This window comes from Anomaloglossus baeobatrachus, chromosome 9 (assembly GCF_048569485.1).
Source record: "Anomaloglossus baeobatrachus isolate aAnoBae1 chromosome 9, aAnoBae1.hap1, whole genome shotgun sequence".
Classification (NCBI taxonomy): domain Eukaryota; kingdom Metazoa; phylum Chordata; class Amphibia; order Anura; family Aromobatidae; genus Anomaloglossus; species Anomaloglossus baeobatrachus.
The window spans coordinates 74,189,774-74,209,351 of NC_134361.1; the positions used below are offsets into that span (position 1 = coordinate 74,189,774).

The 19,578-nt window shown below is 48.7% G+C and overlaps 1 protein-coding gene across 3 annotated transcripts in view; it reads left to right on the forward strand.

Moving 5' to 3' along the window:
- Nucleotides 1-19,578, forward strand: part of AFF2 (ALF transcription elongation factor 2) — a 763,896-nt gene that overhangs the window by 723,661 nt on the left and 20,657 nt on the right. For all 3 annotated transcript variants that reach the window (XM_075323783.1, XM_075323786.1, XM_075323784.1), the window contains exons 17-19: nt 8,833-8,904; nt 9,251-9,344; nt 19,209-19,258. In XM_075323783.1, the coding sequence (XP_075179898.1) occupies nt 8,833-8,904; nt 9,251-9,344; nt 19,209-19,258 (216 nt within the window). The remainder of the gene's footprint in view (nt 1-8,832; nt 8,905-9,250; nt 9,345-19,208; nt 19,259-19,578) is intronic.

Here is a 19,578-nt window from a genome sequence, read left to right on the forward strand (position 1 = left end):
TTGCGATTCCACCCTTTGTTGATGGGGTGACGACTTTAGCATCCCTCTGTGAATATTCTGTTGAGAGTATTTATATAGCCGCGGATGGGGGATCCTTTATACTTTAAATATATATTTAGGAAATAGAAAAATAATAATTATTTTTATGTTTTATAAGAGGAAAACACAGATGCTTATTTTTACAGTTTTAAAGAGGACCAACCACCAGGATTTTCCTATATAAACTAAAGTCAGTGCTATACTGGCGCTATCATGCTGATTCTAATCATACATTAGTTGTGAGATCGGATGTATACTTTCTGAAATACAGGCAAGTAAAGTTTGTGAAATGCACTGTTATTTGATTGATAGCAGCTACAGAATATGTAATAGGTGGGTCAGGTTTTGCTGGTTATTCCCGACCTTGTTTGCCTGCCTGTTCTTCATCCCCTGTAATAACAGACAGGGGAAAGAAGGACAGGCAGGCATACAGGGGAGGGAATAGCTATCAAAACCCGACCCACCTATTACATATTCAGCAGCTGCTATCAATCAAGTAACAGTGCATTTCACAAACTTTACTTGCCTATATTATAAAAAGTACTTGCAAAAAACTACCGAAAATAAAAACAGAGCAGGTGCTCACCCACCCAAGGTCCAGTATCAGCTCTCAACTACTGCGCGGGTTTTGGCATTCTGGCTGTAGTGGTGATGATATATCAACTGCACACATCACCACTGTAGCCAATGACTAAGCTCAGCGGCTCGTGCTGTCTAGCCTAGCACAGTCACTAAGCTCAGTGACTATCCACACTGGTGATGTACGTTATTGATGTGACATCACAACCAAAACACAGAGACCCGAGTCGCGACAGGGAAAGGTGCAGGACCTGGGGAGGTGAGTACCTGCTTTGGTATGCAAGAGTGTTTGGGGTCACCTTTGTTAAAAGTTGAAAACACTTTTAAGGTGCCTATACACCTTAGAAAACAAGTGGCTGCACATTTGTGAGGTATATACCCACTAATATATATATATATATATATATATATATACTTATATACTGTCATGATCTAGGCCAGCTTTCCCCTGCTGCTGGTTACGCCCAGCTCTTGCCTGTTCATGTCAGGGGTTAGCTTCCCTTGCCTCGTTCTGGATCCCAGGACGCTATATATTGCCTCTCTACCTATGGTTCAATGTTACGAGGGGGACCCGGGGAAGCGTGCCAAGATGGGAAATGGACAGCTTCCGCCGGTCAAGGTCCACTGTGCGGTGTAAGGGACCGCCGCTATGGTGGGTGAAGAGTGAGCGGGTTGCTGCTAGCGATCGTCTGGAATGTCACAGACGATCTATGTACACCGATCTGCCCTAACCCGTGAGGGTTGTATGGCACGGATCTCACGGCTCGGTGTACCTGTTGCACGGGGAAGCACAGAGGTGCCCACGCACGTGTGCCAGTGGAAGTCACGAGAATATGGCACAAGGGTAGCACAGAGGTGCCCACGCACGTGTGCTTTCAATAACCAGGTGAGTCCGGTGGAGACTCGAGGAGCTCACCTGGGACAGGAACACGGCCTGTTGAAGGGGATACTGCCGGAGCAGCAAGGCAGGAACACGGCCTGCAAACGAGGTACTGCCGGAGCAGCAAGGGCCAAGCCCACAAGAGACAGTAATGCCTGAGCAGTGGCGTGGCAGCACGCTGCCAGACATCCAAACATAGAAGGACGGTCGCGCGCCGCCATGATGGCAGGGGGAGCTTTTAAGGAGGTGCAGCTCCACCCGAGGGCGGGCGCAAGGCGGAGATGACGGACTTGACCCAATCAGGGTCCACGACGTCCCAGCCTGGCCAGTCAGGATTCACCACGTCACCAGCCTTGTCATCAAGCCGTGTGACGTCAGTGAGTGAATCAGGACCCACCACGCATTGCACATGCTCACCCTCCTGCCTCTGGGAAATAGAGGCGGGATCCTCGGTCTCACAATGTGCAGAGATAACGGGAATCTCACTGCTTCCCTGAGCAGTAAACCTCTGCACATTGCGTAGCCTCGCAGACCTTCGGGGCCGCTGAGCAGGAGAGTCTGCGGCAGGCCAGGAATGGGAGACCGCTTCACTCCTTGTAACAGGAGAACCACTAGGTGTCACCCTTCTGCTGCCTCTCTGAGAAGGTATCTCCTGCACACTGCGCAGTCTGGCAGACCTTCGGCGCTGCTGAGCAGGAGTGCTCGTGGCAGGCAAGGAATGGGAGACTGCCTCAGTCCTTGCCTCAGGAGAGCCACGAGATGTAACATTACCCCCCTGTCTAGGCCCCCCCCCTGTCCGTGCTCGAAGGCTGCTATCAAACCCGGGGCGCGGATATGATCCTCCAACTCCCAGGATCTATGCTCCGGACCACGGCCGGCCCACTCCACGAGGTAGTACCTCTTGCCCTGTATGACTTTTGTCTCCACAAGTTTTGCCACCTCAGGGTCGTCGGACGGGGAGTCGGTTTGAGCCGGCAGGGACCCCGAGAATTTATTAAGTCGTACGGGTTTCAGGAGGGACACGTGAAAGGTGTTGGCTATAGCCCAGCGTGGAGGGAGCTGGAGTCGATATGCCACTGGGTTTACCTGCTGTAGTATTTTAAACGGACCCAGATACCTAGGGGCGAATTTGGCTGCCTGTACCCGTAGGTTAACATTCTTAGAGGACAGCCATACTAGGTCACCAGGGGCGAAGGATGGTGCAGGGCGGCGGCGAACATCAGCCGTTGTCACCATCCGGTCTTTAGCCCTTTTAAGAGCCTCTTGGGTGTCATCCCAGATCTCCCGGGCCTTGGTCGCCCAATCCTCCACTCTAGTATCGGGTGACGTAATGGGCATCGGAACCGGGATTCTGGGATGTTGTCCGTTATTGAGTAGGAACGGAGTCTGGCCAGAGGATTCATGGACCGAATTGTTAATGGCAAATTCGGCCCAAGAAAGGAGGTTAGCCCAGTTGTCGTGGTGCGCGGATATAAAATGGCGGAGGTAAGTTACCAAGGTCTGATTAGTCCTCTCCACTAGTCCATTGGTCTCGGGATGGTATGCGGAGGAGATGTTCAGCTCTATCTGCAGGAGCTTACAGAGCTCTCTCCAGAAGCGAGACGCGAACTGGGGACCCCGGTCGCTCACCACCTTGTCAGGCATGCCATGCAACCTAAATACATGCCGAATGAACAAGGTGGCGAGAGCACGTGACGTCGGGAGTCGTGGGAGAGGCACCAAGTGGACCATTTTAGAGAAGTGGTCCGTGATGACCCATACGACCCTGTGCCCTGCTGACTTGGGCAGATCTCCCAGGAAGTCCATCCCTACCACTTCCCAGGGACGATCCGGCACTGGCAGTGGGTGAAGAAGACCTGCCGGTCTCTGCCGGGACGGCTTATTCCGAGCACACGACATACAGGCTCCCACATACTCCTGTATGTCCTGGGGTAGTCTCAGCCACCAATAATGCCTGGTCACCAGGTCTCTGGTCCTTTTGACCCCGAAGTGACCCCCAACCTTGGAGGCATGGGCCCACGATAGCACCTCGTTCCGTAGTTCAGGGGGAACGAGGGTCTTGCCAGGTGGCACCTGGTCCAAAGAAGTGGGAGTGACCATCCTCAAGCTGTCCGGGGGTAGTATAAGACGAGGCTCCTCCTCGTCCTCCTCCAACACAACCATACAACGTGACAAGGCATCGGCCCGTACGTTCTTCTCACCGGCCAGGTGGCGGATAATAAAGCGGAACCGGGAGAAGAATAAAGACCAACGGGCCTGCCTTGGGTTCAGGCGTTGTGCTGTCTGGAGGTATGTGAGGTTTTTGTGGTCAGAAAATACCTCAAATGGATGCTTCGCACCCTCCAGGAGATGCCGCCATTCCTGGAATGCTAGTTTCATCGCCAGTAACTCCCTATCCCCTATGGAGTAGTTCCTCTCGGCCGGAGAAAAGGTCTTGGAGAAAAAGAAACAAGGATGCTTCCTTCCTCGTTCGTTTTTCTGGTACAGGACTGCACCTGCACCGACCGAAGAGGCGTCTACCTCCAGTAGGAAGGGTTTGGAGATGTCTGGACGATGAAGGATGGGAGCTCTGGAGAAGTGAGTTTTGAGAGTGTGAAATGCCTCTACCGTTTCTCGTGTCCATGCTTTGGGATTAGCGCCCTTGCGGGTAAGGGCAATGATGGGTGCTGCCACCGTCGAGAAGTTGGGAATGAACTGGCGATAATAATTGATAAACCCCAAGAATCGCTGGATCGCCTTCAGCGAGCGGGGCTCAGGCCAGTTCATCACTGTCTCCAACTTCCCCGGATCCATTGCTAACCCCTGACTGGACACAATGTACCCCAGGAACGGCAAGGATTCCCGTTCAAAAACGCACTTTTCCAGCTTAGCATATAGCGAATGGGTACGGAGCCTCTTAAGTACTCGGATGACATCCCTCCGATGGGTGGTAAGATCGGGGGAGAAGATAAGAATGTCATCCAGGTATGCAACCACGGAAAGATACAAATCCCGGAAAATGTCATTCACAAAGTCTTGAAATACGGCGGGGGCATTGCAGAGTCCGAAGGGCATTACTAGATACTCGTAGTGACCGTCCCTGGTGTTAAAGGCGGTCTTCCACTCATCGCCCTTTCGGACTCGCACTAGATTATACGCCCCGCGTAGATCCAGCTTTGTGAAGACCTTTGCCCCGCGGAATCGATCAAATAGCTCAGTAATGAGGGGCAAAGGGTATTTGTTCTTGATCGTGATTGCATTTAATCCCCTGTAATCGATACAGGGGCGCAGATCCCCTTCCTTCTTCTGCACAAAAAAGAACCCTGCACCAGCCGGTGAAATAGACTTGCGAATGAACCCCTTCGCCAGGCTGTCCTGAATATATTTGGACATAGCCTCCGTCTCTGGCGCAGAGAGTGGATACACTCTGCCCCTAGGGGGCTCGGAGCCTGGCTTCAGGTCTATTCGGCAATCATATGGCCGGTGGGGAGGAAGAGTATCTGCCGCCCTTTTTGAAAAGACATCCCTGTAGGCCTCATAAGGTGTCGGTAAACCTGGCCCCTCTGTATTCCCTGAGGACCCTACCGACCTAATGGTAGCGGGTGGTTCGGTAGTCACGAGGTGCTCTCTACAGGATCCTGCCCAGGATGAGATCTCCCCTGTTGCCCAGTTGAGTATAGGAGCATGCTGTCTCAACCAGGGAAGGCCCAGTAGGATCTCATCCGTCCCCCCTGGAAGCACCAGGAAGGACACCTGCTCATGGTGTCCCGGTTGTACATCCATCCTGAGAGGGATGGTGATCTGGGTGATAGGATCGAGTAGTATGGACCCGTCGACTACCCGAACCCTGAGTGGCTTGGGCAACAGAACCAGGGGAACTGAGTATCGGGTTTTCAGGGAGGTCGAGATGAAATTGCCTTCAGCGCCTGAGTCCAAGCAAGCCAGGGCAGAGAAGAGAGTAGTGCCGAACTGCAACTGGGCGCTGATAGTCAACCTAGAGGGAGAGGTAGCGTCTAGAGTCCCCCCTCTGATAGAAACTAGACGCTGTCTTTTCCCGACGGTTTTGTGACATCGGGTAGCTATGTGGCCCCTCTGCCCACAGGAAAAGCAGATGACACAAGACCGAGAACCTGGGGCAGAGGAGACCACCTTGGACACCTCCATTGACTCCACGGAGTTGCCTACAGGACTGGCTGGGAGACCTGTCTGATGGAAGACGGGAGGCAGACGCTTTTTAGGCCGAGAAGATGTGGGTGCTGAAGAGACCTCGAGCCTTCGCTCCGCCTGGCGGATGCCTATGCGAGAGGCAACCTGAATCAAGGACTCTAAAGTGGCAGGCACCTCACGCGTGGCCAGTGCGTCTTTGACAAACCCTGCCAGGCCCTCCCAAAACACAGGGACAAGGACCTTATCCGGCCAGTCTAGCTCTGCGGCAAGTGTCCTAAAGTGTACCGCAAAGTCCCCGACTGAAGCGGACCCTTGCCGAAGTCGTAGGAGGCGCAGTGCGGAGTCGTGGGTGACTTGAGGCCCGAGGAACACCATTCTCATGGCCCCAAGATAAGCTGTTAAGTTATTCACCACCCGATCTCCGCGCTCCCACAACGGCGTGGGCCACTTCAGCGCTCTCCCTGTGAGCAGGGACTGGACGAAGGCTACCTTCGCCTTCTCGGTAGCGTAAAGAGTCGCGGACAGCTCTAAGTAGGTGGTAACCTGGTTTATAAAACCACGGCACTCAGAGCTGTTGCCGCTAAAGCGCTCTGGAAGCGCAAGGCGAGGAGACCTTCCGCCCAATAGCACAGCCTGGGTAGCCGCCTGGGTGGCGACTGTCGTCAGAGTAGTCTTATCGGAGGAAGACTGCTCCACTGCTGCCAATCGTGACTCCAACTGCTGCACATAACGCAGCAACTGCTGCTGCTCTTCAGCCATAGCCAGACCTTTGGCGCGACCGTAATGTTACGAGGGGGACCCGGGGAAGCGTGCCAAGATGGGAAATGGACAGCTTCTGCCGGTCAAGGTCCACTGTGCGGTGTAAGGGACCGCCGCTATGGTGGGTGAAGAGTGAGCGGGTTGCTGCTAGCGATCGTCTGGAATGTCACAGACGATCTATGTACACCGATCTGCCCTAACCCGTGAGGGTTGTATGGCACGGATCTCACGGCTCGGTGTACCTGTTGCACGGGGAAGCACAGAGGTGCCCACGCACGTGTGCCAGTGGAAGTCACGAGAATATGGCACAAGGGTAGCACAGAGCTGCCCACGCACGTGTGCTTTCAATAACCAGGTGAGTCTGGTGGAGACTCGAGGAGCTCACCTGGGACAGGAACACGGCCTGTTGAAGGGGATACTGCCGGAGCAGTAAGGCAGGAACACGGCCTGCAAACGAGGTACTGCCGGAGCAGCAAGGGCCAAGCCCACAAGAGACAGTAATGCCTGAGCAGTGGCGTGGCAGCACGCTGCCAGACATCCAAACATAGAAGGACGGTCGCGCGCCGCCATGATGGCAGGGGGAGCTTTTAAGGAGGTGCAGCTCCACCCGAGGGCGGGCGCGAGGCGGAGATGACGGACTTGACCCAATCAGGGTCCACGACGTCCCAGCCTGGCCAGTCAGGATTCACCACGTCACCAGCCTTGTCATCAAGCCATGTGACGTCAGTGAGTGAATCAGGACCCACCACGCATTGCACATGCTCACCCTCCTGCCTCTGGGAAATAGAGGCGGGATCCTCGGTCTCACAATGTGCAGAGATAACGGGAATCTCACTGCTTCCCTGAGCAGTAAACCTCTGCACATTGCGTAGCCTCGCAGACCTTCGGGGCCGCTGAGCAGGAGAGTCTGCGGCAGGCCAGGAATGGGAGACCGCTTCACTCCTTGTAACAGGAGAACCACTAGGTGTCACCCTTCTGCTGCCTCTCTGAGAAGGTATCTCCTGCACACTGCGCAGTCTGGCAGACCTTCGGCGCTGCTGAGCAGGAGTGCTCGTGGCAGGCAAGGAATGGGAGACTGCCTCAGTCCTTGCCTCAGGAGAGCCATGAGATGTAACAGTTCAATGCCAGTGATATTTCTGCCTTGCAGCATGTATAATGGCTCTTGTGAGTGTTCCCGATCTGTTCTGCCTCCCTGCTACTGTGTCCTGACTTTGACCCTCCCCAGTTCGTCCGTCTGTCCCGGGCCCTGACTTCCCTCTCCTGTCAGTTGTTTGTGTTTCCCTCTGCATACCTGATCTCCCGGATTCTGACTCAGTTCTGTTTTCTTACTTGATTTTGATCCTCCATTTGCAGTGACTTGACTTTCGTGGCTAGACCCTGACTGTTTCACTACTCTATTTTCCCCTGGTGGCTTGCTTGTTAACTGCCTGCTATAGTTACTCTGCTGTACTTCAGCTGCCTTTCCGTTACACTGTTTCTTTCTCTTCTCTTCACTACTCTGGTGCCACCTAGTAGGGAATACGCTGTACTCCTTCTCTACTCCTCTCTTATCTCCTCTTCCCACAATGGCGTACAAGACTTCTCCCTTGCCTCCCCCATACTCTAGAGCGCTCTACCTCAGCACATCAGACTCTCTCCTACCGTGGAAAGCTTCAAGAGGAACTTCAAGACCCACCTCTTCCAACAAGCCTGCAACCTACAATAACCCTCAGTCCAGTAGACCACTGTGCAACCAGCTCTGGCCTCACCTATTGTACCATCACCCATTCCCTATAGACTGTGAGCCCTCACGGGCAGGGTCCTCTCTCCTCCTGTACCAGTCTGTTTTGTATTGTCAATGATTATCGTACGTATACCCTCTTTCACTTGTAAAGCGCCATGGAATAAATGGCGCTATAATAATAAATAATAATAATAGTAATAATAATACTAGCCCTTGTACAGCATGACATATATATATATATATATATATATATATATATATATATATATATATATATATATATATATATAATTGTACACATGGCTTGCTAAGCATGGATATATTTTCAATAGGAAAGCTAGAGTATGCTGCTCCTAGTCACACATGGTGACGGCTGAATTCCTGGGAGAACAAAAGGATCGGAGATTTTGAAATTTAACAAGCTTGATCTTTCTCTTCCCCAACAACATCTGAGGAGGCGAGTGGAGAGGCCCCCATACACTTTAGATGGTCTACTGGTTCGGTTGACTTTTATCTAATGGGTATGGGGGTCCTCTAGGTTAATTAAAAGTCAAAAATTGACTTACAAATTCTGATAGTGGGACATTGTACAAAAAAATGACTGACTCTCGGCTTTACCATATTTATACATAGAAGAATTACAATTGTATTATTGTACTACAGTTTAGAAAATAGTGATCCTCAAAGAGTCTTTGTCTTTACATAGGTACGCGATGAGACTAAAGAATTTCACAAGCTCAGCTGCAAATGAAGGGGAAAAAAAGCTAGCAGTTTTATGGTAAGTCCGCGGAGACAGTGTCAAAGAAGCTGAAATCCACTGGAAGACTTTCAAACTACAGAAACACATAAGCAGCTTACAGAAGATCATTATTCTTGTTTTCCATTAAACTATTAAAGGATAACTAATGGCTTCTTTTAGCAGCTGACTAAACATTTATTCTTCCGATTCATATTGTTATCAAGATGGCATTTTAATGCCTTTTCCATTTTTATTTCATTTACTCATATGTTTCAATTTCACTTTTACATGAAAAAAATAAAATAAAAAAAATGGGATTTTTTTTTACAGTTTATGGGGTTTATAAAACAGCGGAATTAACATAATCCTTTCCTAATTACCGCAGCTATCGATGTCTATCTCTGCTCTACTTGAGAATGTTTAAATTAAAGAAGGACCACGCCATGAAATACTCCAGATCACTCATGGAATATTTTAAGGTAATACAGTTGTTTTGTAATTTGTTGGATTAGTTGAAGGGTTAACAGGGTTATTTCTGTTGACAGTTTTTCTTTTTACAAAGTATTTAGTGGTCTATTGCTTTTTTCCGTAATTTGTACACCAGCAGTTTGCATGATGCTCATTAAAAAAAAAAAAAATGCAATCCTTATTTTTATCCCATTCGCGTTAAAATAAATGTCTTCAAGCCAAGATTCGGTCAAACACCTCATTACCAGCAGCTATGTATACACGTGCAACCATTTTTTATTGCTGCAAGGCCATAAAAAATTATATTTGTCAAATAGCTTTACATTTAGCTAATTTACTACTTTGTTTCTTCAGCTTTTATGCTGATTTATGTGTTTCTATGGAAACAGACTACACAGAGTTTGTTTGTAGTCTGTTTCCATAGAAACACATAAATCAGCGTAAAAGCTGAAGAAGCAAAATAGCAAATTAGCTAAATGTAAAGCTATTTGACAAAATCTTGCAGTCAGGCTCGCTGTTATGAAATTCTTTTAACCCTTCCTTGCACACTCTGCGAGTATCAGTCTTAAAAATGTTTAAATCTTTAGTCAGTACCAAAATATATGTAATGATACATAGTCATAGCCAAAAGTGTTGTTGGCACCCTTGAAATTGTTCCCAAAAATGAAGTATTTCTCCCAGAAAATTATTGCAATTACATGTTTTGTGATGCACATGTTTAATTCCTTTGTATGTTTTGGAATAATACAATGAAAAAAGGCAAATCAGACATAAATTCACACATAGCACCAAAAATGGGACTAAACAAATTGTTGGGCCCTTTCTAAAACTCTGGGTAAACAACTTTGTTTCAAGCATTTGATGCCATTCAAATTCACCTGTGGCAAGTAACAGATGTGGGCAATATGAAAATCAAACCTAAAACCAGATACAAAAGGAGAGAAGTTGACTCAATATCTGCATTGTTTGTCTGTGTGTGCCACACTAAGCTTGGAGATCAGAAAGAGAAGAAGAGAACTGTCTGAAGACTTGAGAACCAAAGTTGTTGAAAAGTATCAACAATCTCAAAGTTACAAGTCCATATCCAGAGATCTTGATGTTCCTTTGTCCACCTGTTCACAACATTATATCTTAAAATTGCTGTTGGGAGAAGACGCCTTCAAATATGAGAGACCTTGGGCGCAGTTTGCAAAAGAAGAGTTCAAAATTCCAGGTGAGAGGTGTAAGAAGCTTGTTGATGGTTATAGGAAGTGATTAATTGCAGTTATTTATTCCAAAACACGTGCAACCAAATATTAAGTTGAGGGTGAGAGCAATTTTGTTTGCCCCAATTTTGGGGTTTTGTATGAAATTATGTCCCATTTGCCTTTTTTTCCTGTTTTTTTGTGTTGTTCCAATACACACAAAGGAAACAAACGTGTGTAATTGCAATAATTGTTTTAGAGAAATACTTCATTTTCTTGAATATTTTCAAGCGTACCAACACTTTAGGCCGTGACTGTAAATGTTGCTATGCATTTACAATTTTCATTTATTTTATCCTGATTGTAGAATATAAAATACACAGTGGTGCTTACAGTTTACACTGTACATGAACTGTAAAACTGGTAAATTCACATTGTGCAATTGGGTTAATTTATGTTAAGTAAATAGATTGTCAAGCGATGACTGCAGAATCTGACTACACAGGGTTATTTGTAGTCTGTAGCCATGACAACACATAGGAATCTGACTACACAGGGTTATTTGTAGTCTGTAGCCATGACAACACATAGGAATCTGACTACACAGGGTTATTTGTATTCTGTAGCCATGACAACACATAGGAATCTGACTACACAGGGTTATTTGTAGTCTGTAGCCATGACAACACATAGGAATCTGACTACACAGGGTTATTTGTAGTCTGTAGCCATGACAACACATAGGAATCTGACTACACAGGGTTATTTGTAGTCTGTAGCCATGACAACACATAGGAATCTGACTACACAGGGTTATTTGTAGTCTGTAGCCATGACAACACATAGGAATCTGACTACACGGGGTTATTTGTAGTCTGTAGCCATGACAACACATAGGTTTGTGAAGGAGCTGATATGAGTTTAATCATTATAATTGCTTAGTGAATATTGGGGCCCATCTAAATATTTTCTAAAAATGTATATTAGCAGGTTAAAGATGACAAACAAGTATATTAATCAAGAAAAACACCTCTTAAAATGTGCTACATTTAGTTTACAGATATTGTAACAGACAAAAACATGATGACAAATGAAAATGCCATTACTTTTATTTCATGTAGAGCACGGAACCTGTCATTGTCATATGCAGCCAGTTTTAGGTTGTAAGGATTTACCTATTCAAGGCGGATAGCTCTGCACTCACTGGTAAAAGTACAGTTTGCAGAAATAAGGCAATTTCATTGCAGTTCTGGAGAAGAAAATGAGTTTTTTCACACGGACATGAGAAGAATACAATGTGACTTGTGTATAAATTAAATCTAAACTTAAGTCTAAGTGAACCCACTTTCACCCTAGATCACATCAGGGTGGAATATTACACTAGTCATGGTGGCAATACAGTTAGAACCATGAAAAAGCAACATCAAATATTCCTGCAATGATAATTACAGTAATTCATTTTAGGAAGTTTTTTATCCATAAATATATATATGTGTGTGTATATATATATATATATATATATATGTGTGTGTGTGCGTGTGTGTGTGTATATATATATATATATATATATATAATAAATGTGTGTGTATATATATATATATATATATATAAAAAAAATATATATACACAAAAATATACGTGTGTATATATATATATATATATACAGTATATATATATATATATATATATATAAAAAATGTGTGTGTGTGTATATATATGTGTATATATATATATGTATATGTATATACATATATATATATATATATATATATACGTGTGTATATATGTACATGTATATATATATATATATATTGTGAGACTGTGACCGGGGTTGTCTATGACGGCCGGTACGTCTCGCCCCGGTTGTGCTCCCTCCATGTATAGAAAGCAACTCCACTCCAGGGTTAATGCTGTTTCCCTGCAGGCTGAAAGGAGGGTTTAAAGGAAACAGGAACATGGGCGTGGGGCCCTAGTGTGAGGGAGTGAACACAACTCCCTGAGTTTCTGCCAAAGAAACACATGTGAGCCATTTCTGGAACCTGGCTTGTTGGTCCAGGAGGAGGACATTCCGGAACGTGTTGTGTGCTGTTTTGGACTTTGTTTGTGCAATAAACCGTGTGCTGTGACCATTGGTGCCTGGATCCTGTGTCTTCTGCCGCGCAGCCGACCACGCTACCTCACAGATGGTGGAGAACGTGGGCATGCCAGCCCGGTGAGGTGTAGCATCCATCCCTGGTGACCCAGTAGCGCATGTCCTGGATTTGAGTGGCTATACTACAGCCCAAACCCGGCGACGCCATGGAAGACATACTAAAGCAGCTGGCTCAGGCTAATGCACAGCAACAACAGACCAATGCACACCTGCTCCGGTCGTTGGATCGTCAGCAGCAACAGCACCAGCACTCCTTGCAATTGCAGGAACAAAGGCACCAAGAACAGATGGTTCTCCTGGCCAAGTCGATCCGTGCCGGACCGGCAGCAACAACCCCGGGACCGGGTGACGACGGCAGCAACCGGAAAGCGGTGAGACAAGCGTTGCAAAAGATGACCCCGGGGGATGATGTGGAAGCGTTCCTGGCGGTGTTTGAGCGGGTGGCCGAGTGGGAGAAGCTGCCGATCCCCCAGTGGGCTGAGGTATTGTCGCCCTATCTGACGGGGGAGCCCCAAAAAGCGTACCTGGACCTCTGTACCGAGGACGCCATAGAATATGAGACCCTGAAAGCCGAAATACTTGCTCGGTTGGGGGTGAATATCTATGTACGGGCTCAGCGGGTAAATCAGTGGTTCTATGAGGAAGTCAAACCCGTACGCTCCCAGGCCTATGACTTGTTGCATCTGGTAAAGAAGTGGTTGCAGCCTGACACTCTGAGCCCTGCGCAAATGGTGGAGAGGGTAGTGGTTGATCGCTTTGTGCGCACTTTACCCGTCACCATTCAACGGTGGGTAGGACAGGGCGACCCAAGTACCCTGGACCAATTAGTGTGCCTGGTGGAGCGGCATGTGGCTACGCAGGATTTGATACGGGACACTGAGACTTTGCGTGCCGCCTGTCGGTCCGGCCCCTCCAAGCCTCGGGCCAAGGACCCACCGCTGACACCGGTGCGGGAGTCCGCTACCGTCCCGTCTGAGGCCGCGCCCGCCGTCCCTGAGGTCCGGAAGGCTATGTACCCTAAACGACAACTCATCAAGGGGGTTTCCTTCCGTATTAGATTTTGGCGGTGCCAGCGGGTGGGACATATAGAAGCCCAGTGTCCACTCACCACGGAGCCCATGGATAGTGGGGTTACCCGGCAGGGTTCAATGTATGCTCAGGCGGTGTGTACCGCGGACCTTGTCTCCCCGGAGACTGAGCCCCACTTGTGCCAAATACAGGTGAATGGATGTCCGGTTACAGGCTTGTTGGATTCCGGAGGCTTAGTGACCCTTGCAATCAACCCTAATGGCTGAAGTAAAGGCCACAGGACGTACAGTGGGGGTGGTTTGCATACATGGGGACTGCCGAGACTATCCCACGGGGGTTGTCACCATCACAGCACCCTGCGGTCAGGTGCAACATGAGGTGGGACTTATGAACACTCTTCCCTATGACGTGATCCTAGGAAGGGATCTGCCGTATTTTTGGACTCTATGGAAGGGGCCTCCTAAGTCCCCTCAGGTATTGGACAGTCCGGGACCTGAGCCCGACAATCCCGAATCCGGGACGCCTGCCGTAGGGGTCCCCATGATAGGGACAGAATATGAACCCGATAGGTCACCCCTAGAGGTATTGGCAGGAGAGGCTGAGATGGTCGAGCCCATCCCGGAGTTGGAGGCGTCCCCGGATACGTTTGGGACAGCCCAACTCCAGGACCCTACATTAATACATGCCCGGAGTCGGGTGACAGTGGTTGACGGGGTGGCACAGCTGCCCGGTGCCCAGGTAAGGTACCCCCATTTCGCTCTTAAGCAGGATTTACTCTACCGGGTAGATGAAATACGGGGCGTGGGGGTAGAGCAGTTGGTGGTGCCCCAGCCGTATCGCCGGCGGGTCCTCGACTTGGCTGATAAACACCTGATGAGTGGCCACCTAGAGGTCAAGAAAACGCAGGAGCGAATATTGCAAAGGTTCTATTGGCCCGGGGTCTTTGGGGGGGTAAAACGGTTCTGCAAAACCTGCCCGGAGTGTCATCTTACCGCACCCCTGGCCCACTTTCGCAGTCCGTTGGTACCGTTACCCATTATAGAAGTCCCTTTTGAACGGATAGGGATGGATCTGGTGGGGCCCCTCGTAAAGTCCGCTCGAGGGCACCAACACATCCTAGTGATCGTTGACTATGCCACCCGGTATCCAGAGGCGATACCTCTCAGACATACTGCAGCAAAGCTTATAGCTCGGGAGTTGTTTGCTGTGTTCTGCCGGGTGGGGTTGACCACGGAGATCCTTACGGATCAGGGGACCCCATTTATGTCTAAAGTAACCAAAGAGCTATGCCGGCTACTCCAGATCAAGCAGTTGCGTACGTCTGTGTATCATCCTCAAACGGACGGTTTAGTGGAGCGATTCAATAAAACCCTGAAAACCATGCTCAAAAGGGTGATTTGCAAAGACGGGAAAGACTGGAATATGATGCTTCCCTATTTGATGTTTGCCATCCGAGAGGTGCCACAGGCATCCACGGGGTTTTCGCCTTTTGAGTCGTTATACGGGCGACATCCCCGGGGATTGTTGGACCTGGCAAAAAAAACATGGGACCAGGAGCCCACCCCTCATAAAAGTGTGATTGAACACATTTTAGGAATGCAGAACCGCATAAGCGCGGTCATGCCAATTGTGAAGGAGCATTTACAGGAGGCTCAGACCGCGCAAAGCGGCCGCTACAATAGACAAGCCACCGTGCGGACCTCTAACCCCGGGGATCGGGTGTTGGTATTGGTCCCCACGGCAGAGAGTAAATTCCTGGCTCAGTGGCAAGGCCCCTACGAGATAAAGGAAAGAATCGGGGTGGTCAACTATAAGGTATTGCATTCCGGTAGGTGGAAACCTGAACAAATATACCATGTCAACCTGTTAAAACCTTGGCAAGGACGGGAAAGCCTGATGGTTGATTTTTCCCCATCTCCCTCCTCTTCGGGTCGTTCAAACCTGGCTCCAGCGACCTCCGGAGAGGACGAACCGGAAGTAAGGATTGGAGAAGCCCTCACCAAGCAACAGAGGCGAGAGGCCAGACGGCTGGTTCAGCAGAACCTCGATGTCTTCTCCGAGCTGCCTGGTAGGACCAGTCTGATACGACATGACATTGTCACCGAGCCTCACCTGAAGGTACGCCTGAAGCCATACCGGGTACCGGAGGCTCGAAGACAAGCCATATTAGAGGAAGTGAAGACAATGCTACGCCTGGGGGTCATCGAAAAATCCCGGAGTGAATGGGCTAGTCCCATTGTCCTAATACCAAAACTCGATGGCTCCTTAAGGTTCTGCAATGACTTTAGGAGATTGAACGAAATATCCAAGTTCGATCTCTACCCCATGCCCCGGGTGGATGAGCTGATTGATAGGCTGGGACAGGCACGATATTTCACCACGCTCGACCTGACCAAGGGGTACTGGCAGGTGCCACTGACGGAGTCCGCCAAGGAGAAAACCGCTTTTGTTACGCCGGAGGGTCTCTTCCACTATGTTGTCTTGCCTTTTGGGTTACATGGCGCTCCGGCCACATTCCAGAGGTTGATGGACTTGGTGCTGGAACCCCACCAGGCGTATGCATCAGCGTACCTTGATGACATCATTATTTACAGCTCCGAGTGGCAGACCCACTTGGAACAGGTACAAGCGGTGGTGAACGCGCTCCGAACAGCCGGATTGACAGCCAATCCCAAGAAATGTGCGTTGGGGCTCACGGAAGCCCGCTACTTGGGCTACGTAATAGGCCAAGGAGGGATTAAGCCCCAAATTAACAAAGTTGAGGCGATACAGAAGTGGCCTAGACCCCTGACCACGAAGCAGGTTAGGGCCTTCCTGGGTATCATGGGGTACTACAGGAGGTTTGTAAAAACATTTGCGGGACTATCAGCCCCCTTGACGGACCTTCTCAAAGGCAAGAAGTCCGTCATAGTGCGCTGGACTCCGCAGGCCGAGGACTCCTTCCGGGCCCTGAAGGGGGTCCTGTGCGGACAGCCCGTTCTTGTCAACCCTGATTTCCGGAAGGAGTTCGTAGTACAGACTGACGCCTCTGAGGTCGGCCTGGGGGCAGTGCTGTCTCAGGTAGTTCAGGGGGAGGAACACCCCGTCACCTCCTTAAGTAGGAAGCTCACCCCTCCCGAGCGGAATTATAGTGTAGTGGAGAAGGAGTGCCTGGCGATCAAGTGGGTTTTGGAGTCCCTACGCTATTACCTGCTGGGACGGCAGTTTCGCTTGGTGACTGATCACTCTCCGCTGATCTGGATGAGGTCCGCCAAGGAACAGAATGCCCGGGATACCCGGTGGTTCCTTTCTCTACAGAACTTCTGGTTTATGGTTGAACACCAGGCCGGTAGGTTGCAGGGCAACGCCGATGCCTTGTCCCGCGGCCCGTGTTTGATGGCGGGAGTTCAACCCCACACGCTTGAACTGAGGGGGGGGGTGTGAGACTGTGACCGGGGTTGTCTATGACGGCCGGTACGTCTCGCCCCGGTTGTGCTCCCTCCATGTATAGAAAGCAACTCCACTCCAGGGTTAATGCTGTTTCCCTGCAGGCTGAAAGGAGGGTTAAAAGGAAACAGGAACATGGGCGTGGGCCCCTAGTGTGAGGGAGTGAACACAACTCCCTGAGTTTCTGCCAAAGAAACACATGTGAGCCATTTCTGGAACCTGGCTTGTTGGTCCAGGAGGAGGACATTCCGGAACGTGTTGTGTGCTGTTTTGGACTTTGTTTGTGCAATAAACCGTGTGCTGTGACCATTGGTGCCTGGATCCCGTGTCTTCTGCCACGCAGCCGGCCACGCTACCGCTATAAAAATATATGTATGTTTTGCGATATACCAAAATTAAGCATCAAGCATCTGTAAAAAGTAAGGGAAATTATACATAGTTTTCATTGCCCCGCTGGAAGGTGAACCTATGCCCCAGTCTCGTGTCATGTCAGTTTGTAGCCTCTGACAGGTTTTTCTTTAGCATTGCCCTGTATTTAGTTCCATCCATTCCATCCATCTTGTCATCAACACAGAACATTTTGCATTTGGCCCAAAAATTTGACTTTCTTCTCATTTGACAAGAGTACCTTTTTTCCACATGCCATGTATGGGACACAGCTAGAATATGGAAGAAGGTACTCTGGTCAGATGTGACCACAGTAGCATTTTTGGGGCTAAATGCAAAACGCTATGTGTGGTGAAAAACTAACACTGCACATCACCCTGAAAACACCATCCCTGGGTTTTTTCATATTTAGTAAATCATCTTGCCATGTTTTTCCCCTTCCACATGCATAACCTTAGACTACGAGCTCACGATCTGGATGAGGGAGCATTCTGGACACCGGTTTCCCTTCCAGAGACACTAACGTCCTGGGCAGGAGAATGTACTGTCCGCACCCATGATCAAGATTACTGATGCAGTGTAATTTCGATGTGTGTTCTCCTGCCCAGAATATTCACATCTCCGCAAGAATAAATTGACATGCTGCAGCTCAGAAATCCGCGACGCAGTTTATGGAGCGTCTAAAAGAAGCCCAGTGGTCATGAGATTTCTATAAATCCCATCCACGGTGCTTGTCCTGTACAATGCAGGGTTTTGGATGCAGTAGAAACACGCTATGTCCAAAACGCTGCTATTCCTAGTCATGGAACGGTACCCTAAGGGGTACTTTGCACACTACGTCATCGCAAGCCAATGCTGCGATGCCGAGCGCGATAGTCCCCGCCCTCGTCGCAGCTGCGATACCATTGTGATAGCTGCCGTAGCGAATATTATCGCTACGGCAGCTTCACATGCACTCACCTCCCGTGCGACGTCGCTCTGCCCGGCGACCCGCCTCCTTATTAAGGGGGTGGGTCATGCAGCGTCACTGCGACGTCACACGGCAGGCAGCCAATAGGAGCGGAGGGGCGGAGATGAGCGGGATTTAAACATCCCGCCCACCTCCTTCCTTCCGCATAGCCGAGGAGAGCCGCGGTGATGCAGGTAGATGTTCCTCGCTCCTGCGACTTCACACACAGCGATGTGTACTGCCGCAGGAGCGAGGAACAACATCGGACCATCGCGTTAGCGTAATTATGGAATTCGCCGGCGCTACACCGATTATACGATTACGACGATTTTGCACTCGTTAATTGTATCATCTAGGATTTACACACTACGATGTCGAAAGCGATGCAGGAAGTGCGTCACTTTCGACATGACCCCACCGACATCGAACCTGCGATGTCGTAGTGTGCAAAGTGCCCCTTAGACACTTCTTTTCGGGGGACTTGAATTACTTGCAATTTGGAGTGAAATTGGTGAAATTGGAATTTTTAAGGATTTTCTAATCTTTATTAATTATATAAAACGTTCCATTGAGCTACTATTGATTTATTTATACAAAAATGTTTCTACTATTTTTGAGTAAACTTATCATTATTTTCATGCATATTGTATTTCCGCTGTGGTCATTGTGTTATAATCTTTTTTTTTTTATATCTGTTCAATTATAAAGATTAACATTTATTACTTAACCTTTCATTAATTTAATACAGAATTCTTCGAAGTCTTCACAGGCGCCCTCTCCATGGGGAGGCAACGGAAAGTAAGTGCTTTTTTTCTTTTTTCTTTTAAGGAGCTCTTCATAAAAATGAATTATTACTAAGTAAAATACAACATTGATGGTTAAGGAATGAAGGTCACTTCTCAGGTTAGAGACAAATATATCAGAAAGTCAAAGTCAAGAATCAGCCGCCCAAAATGTCTGAAAAGTTAATACGGGTGGCTTCAGAATTCCTTAACAATTTGGTCCTTAAACTAAATGATAGTCATAAAAGTACTGTTAATTAGATAGCAAGTACAGTGTCATTTTAGAAAGTCAAAGTAAAGTTAACCTCCGGAGCATAGACTCTTCAGCGATTGGTT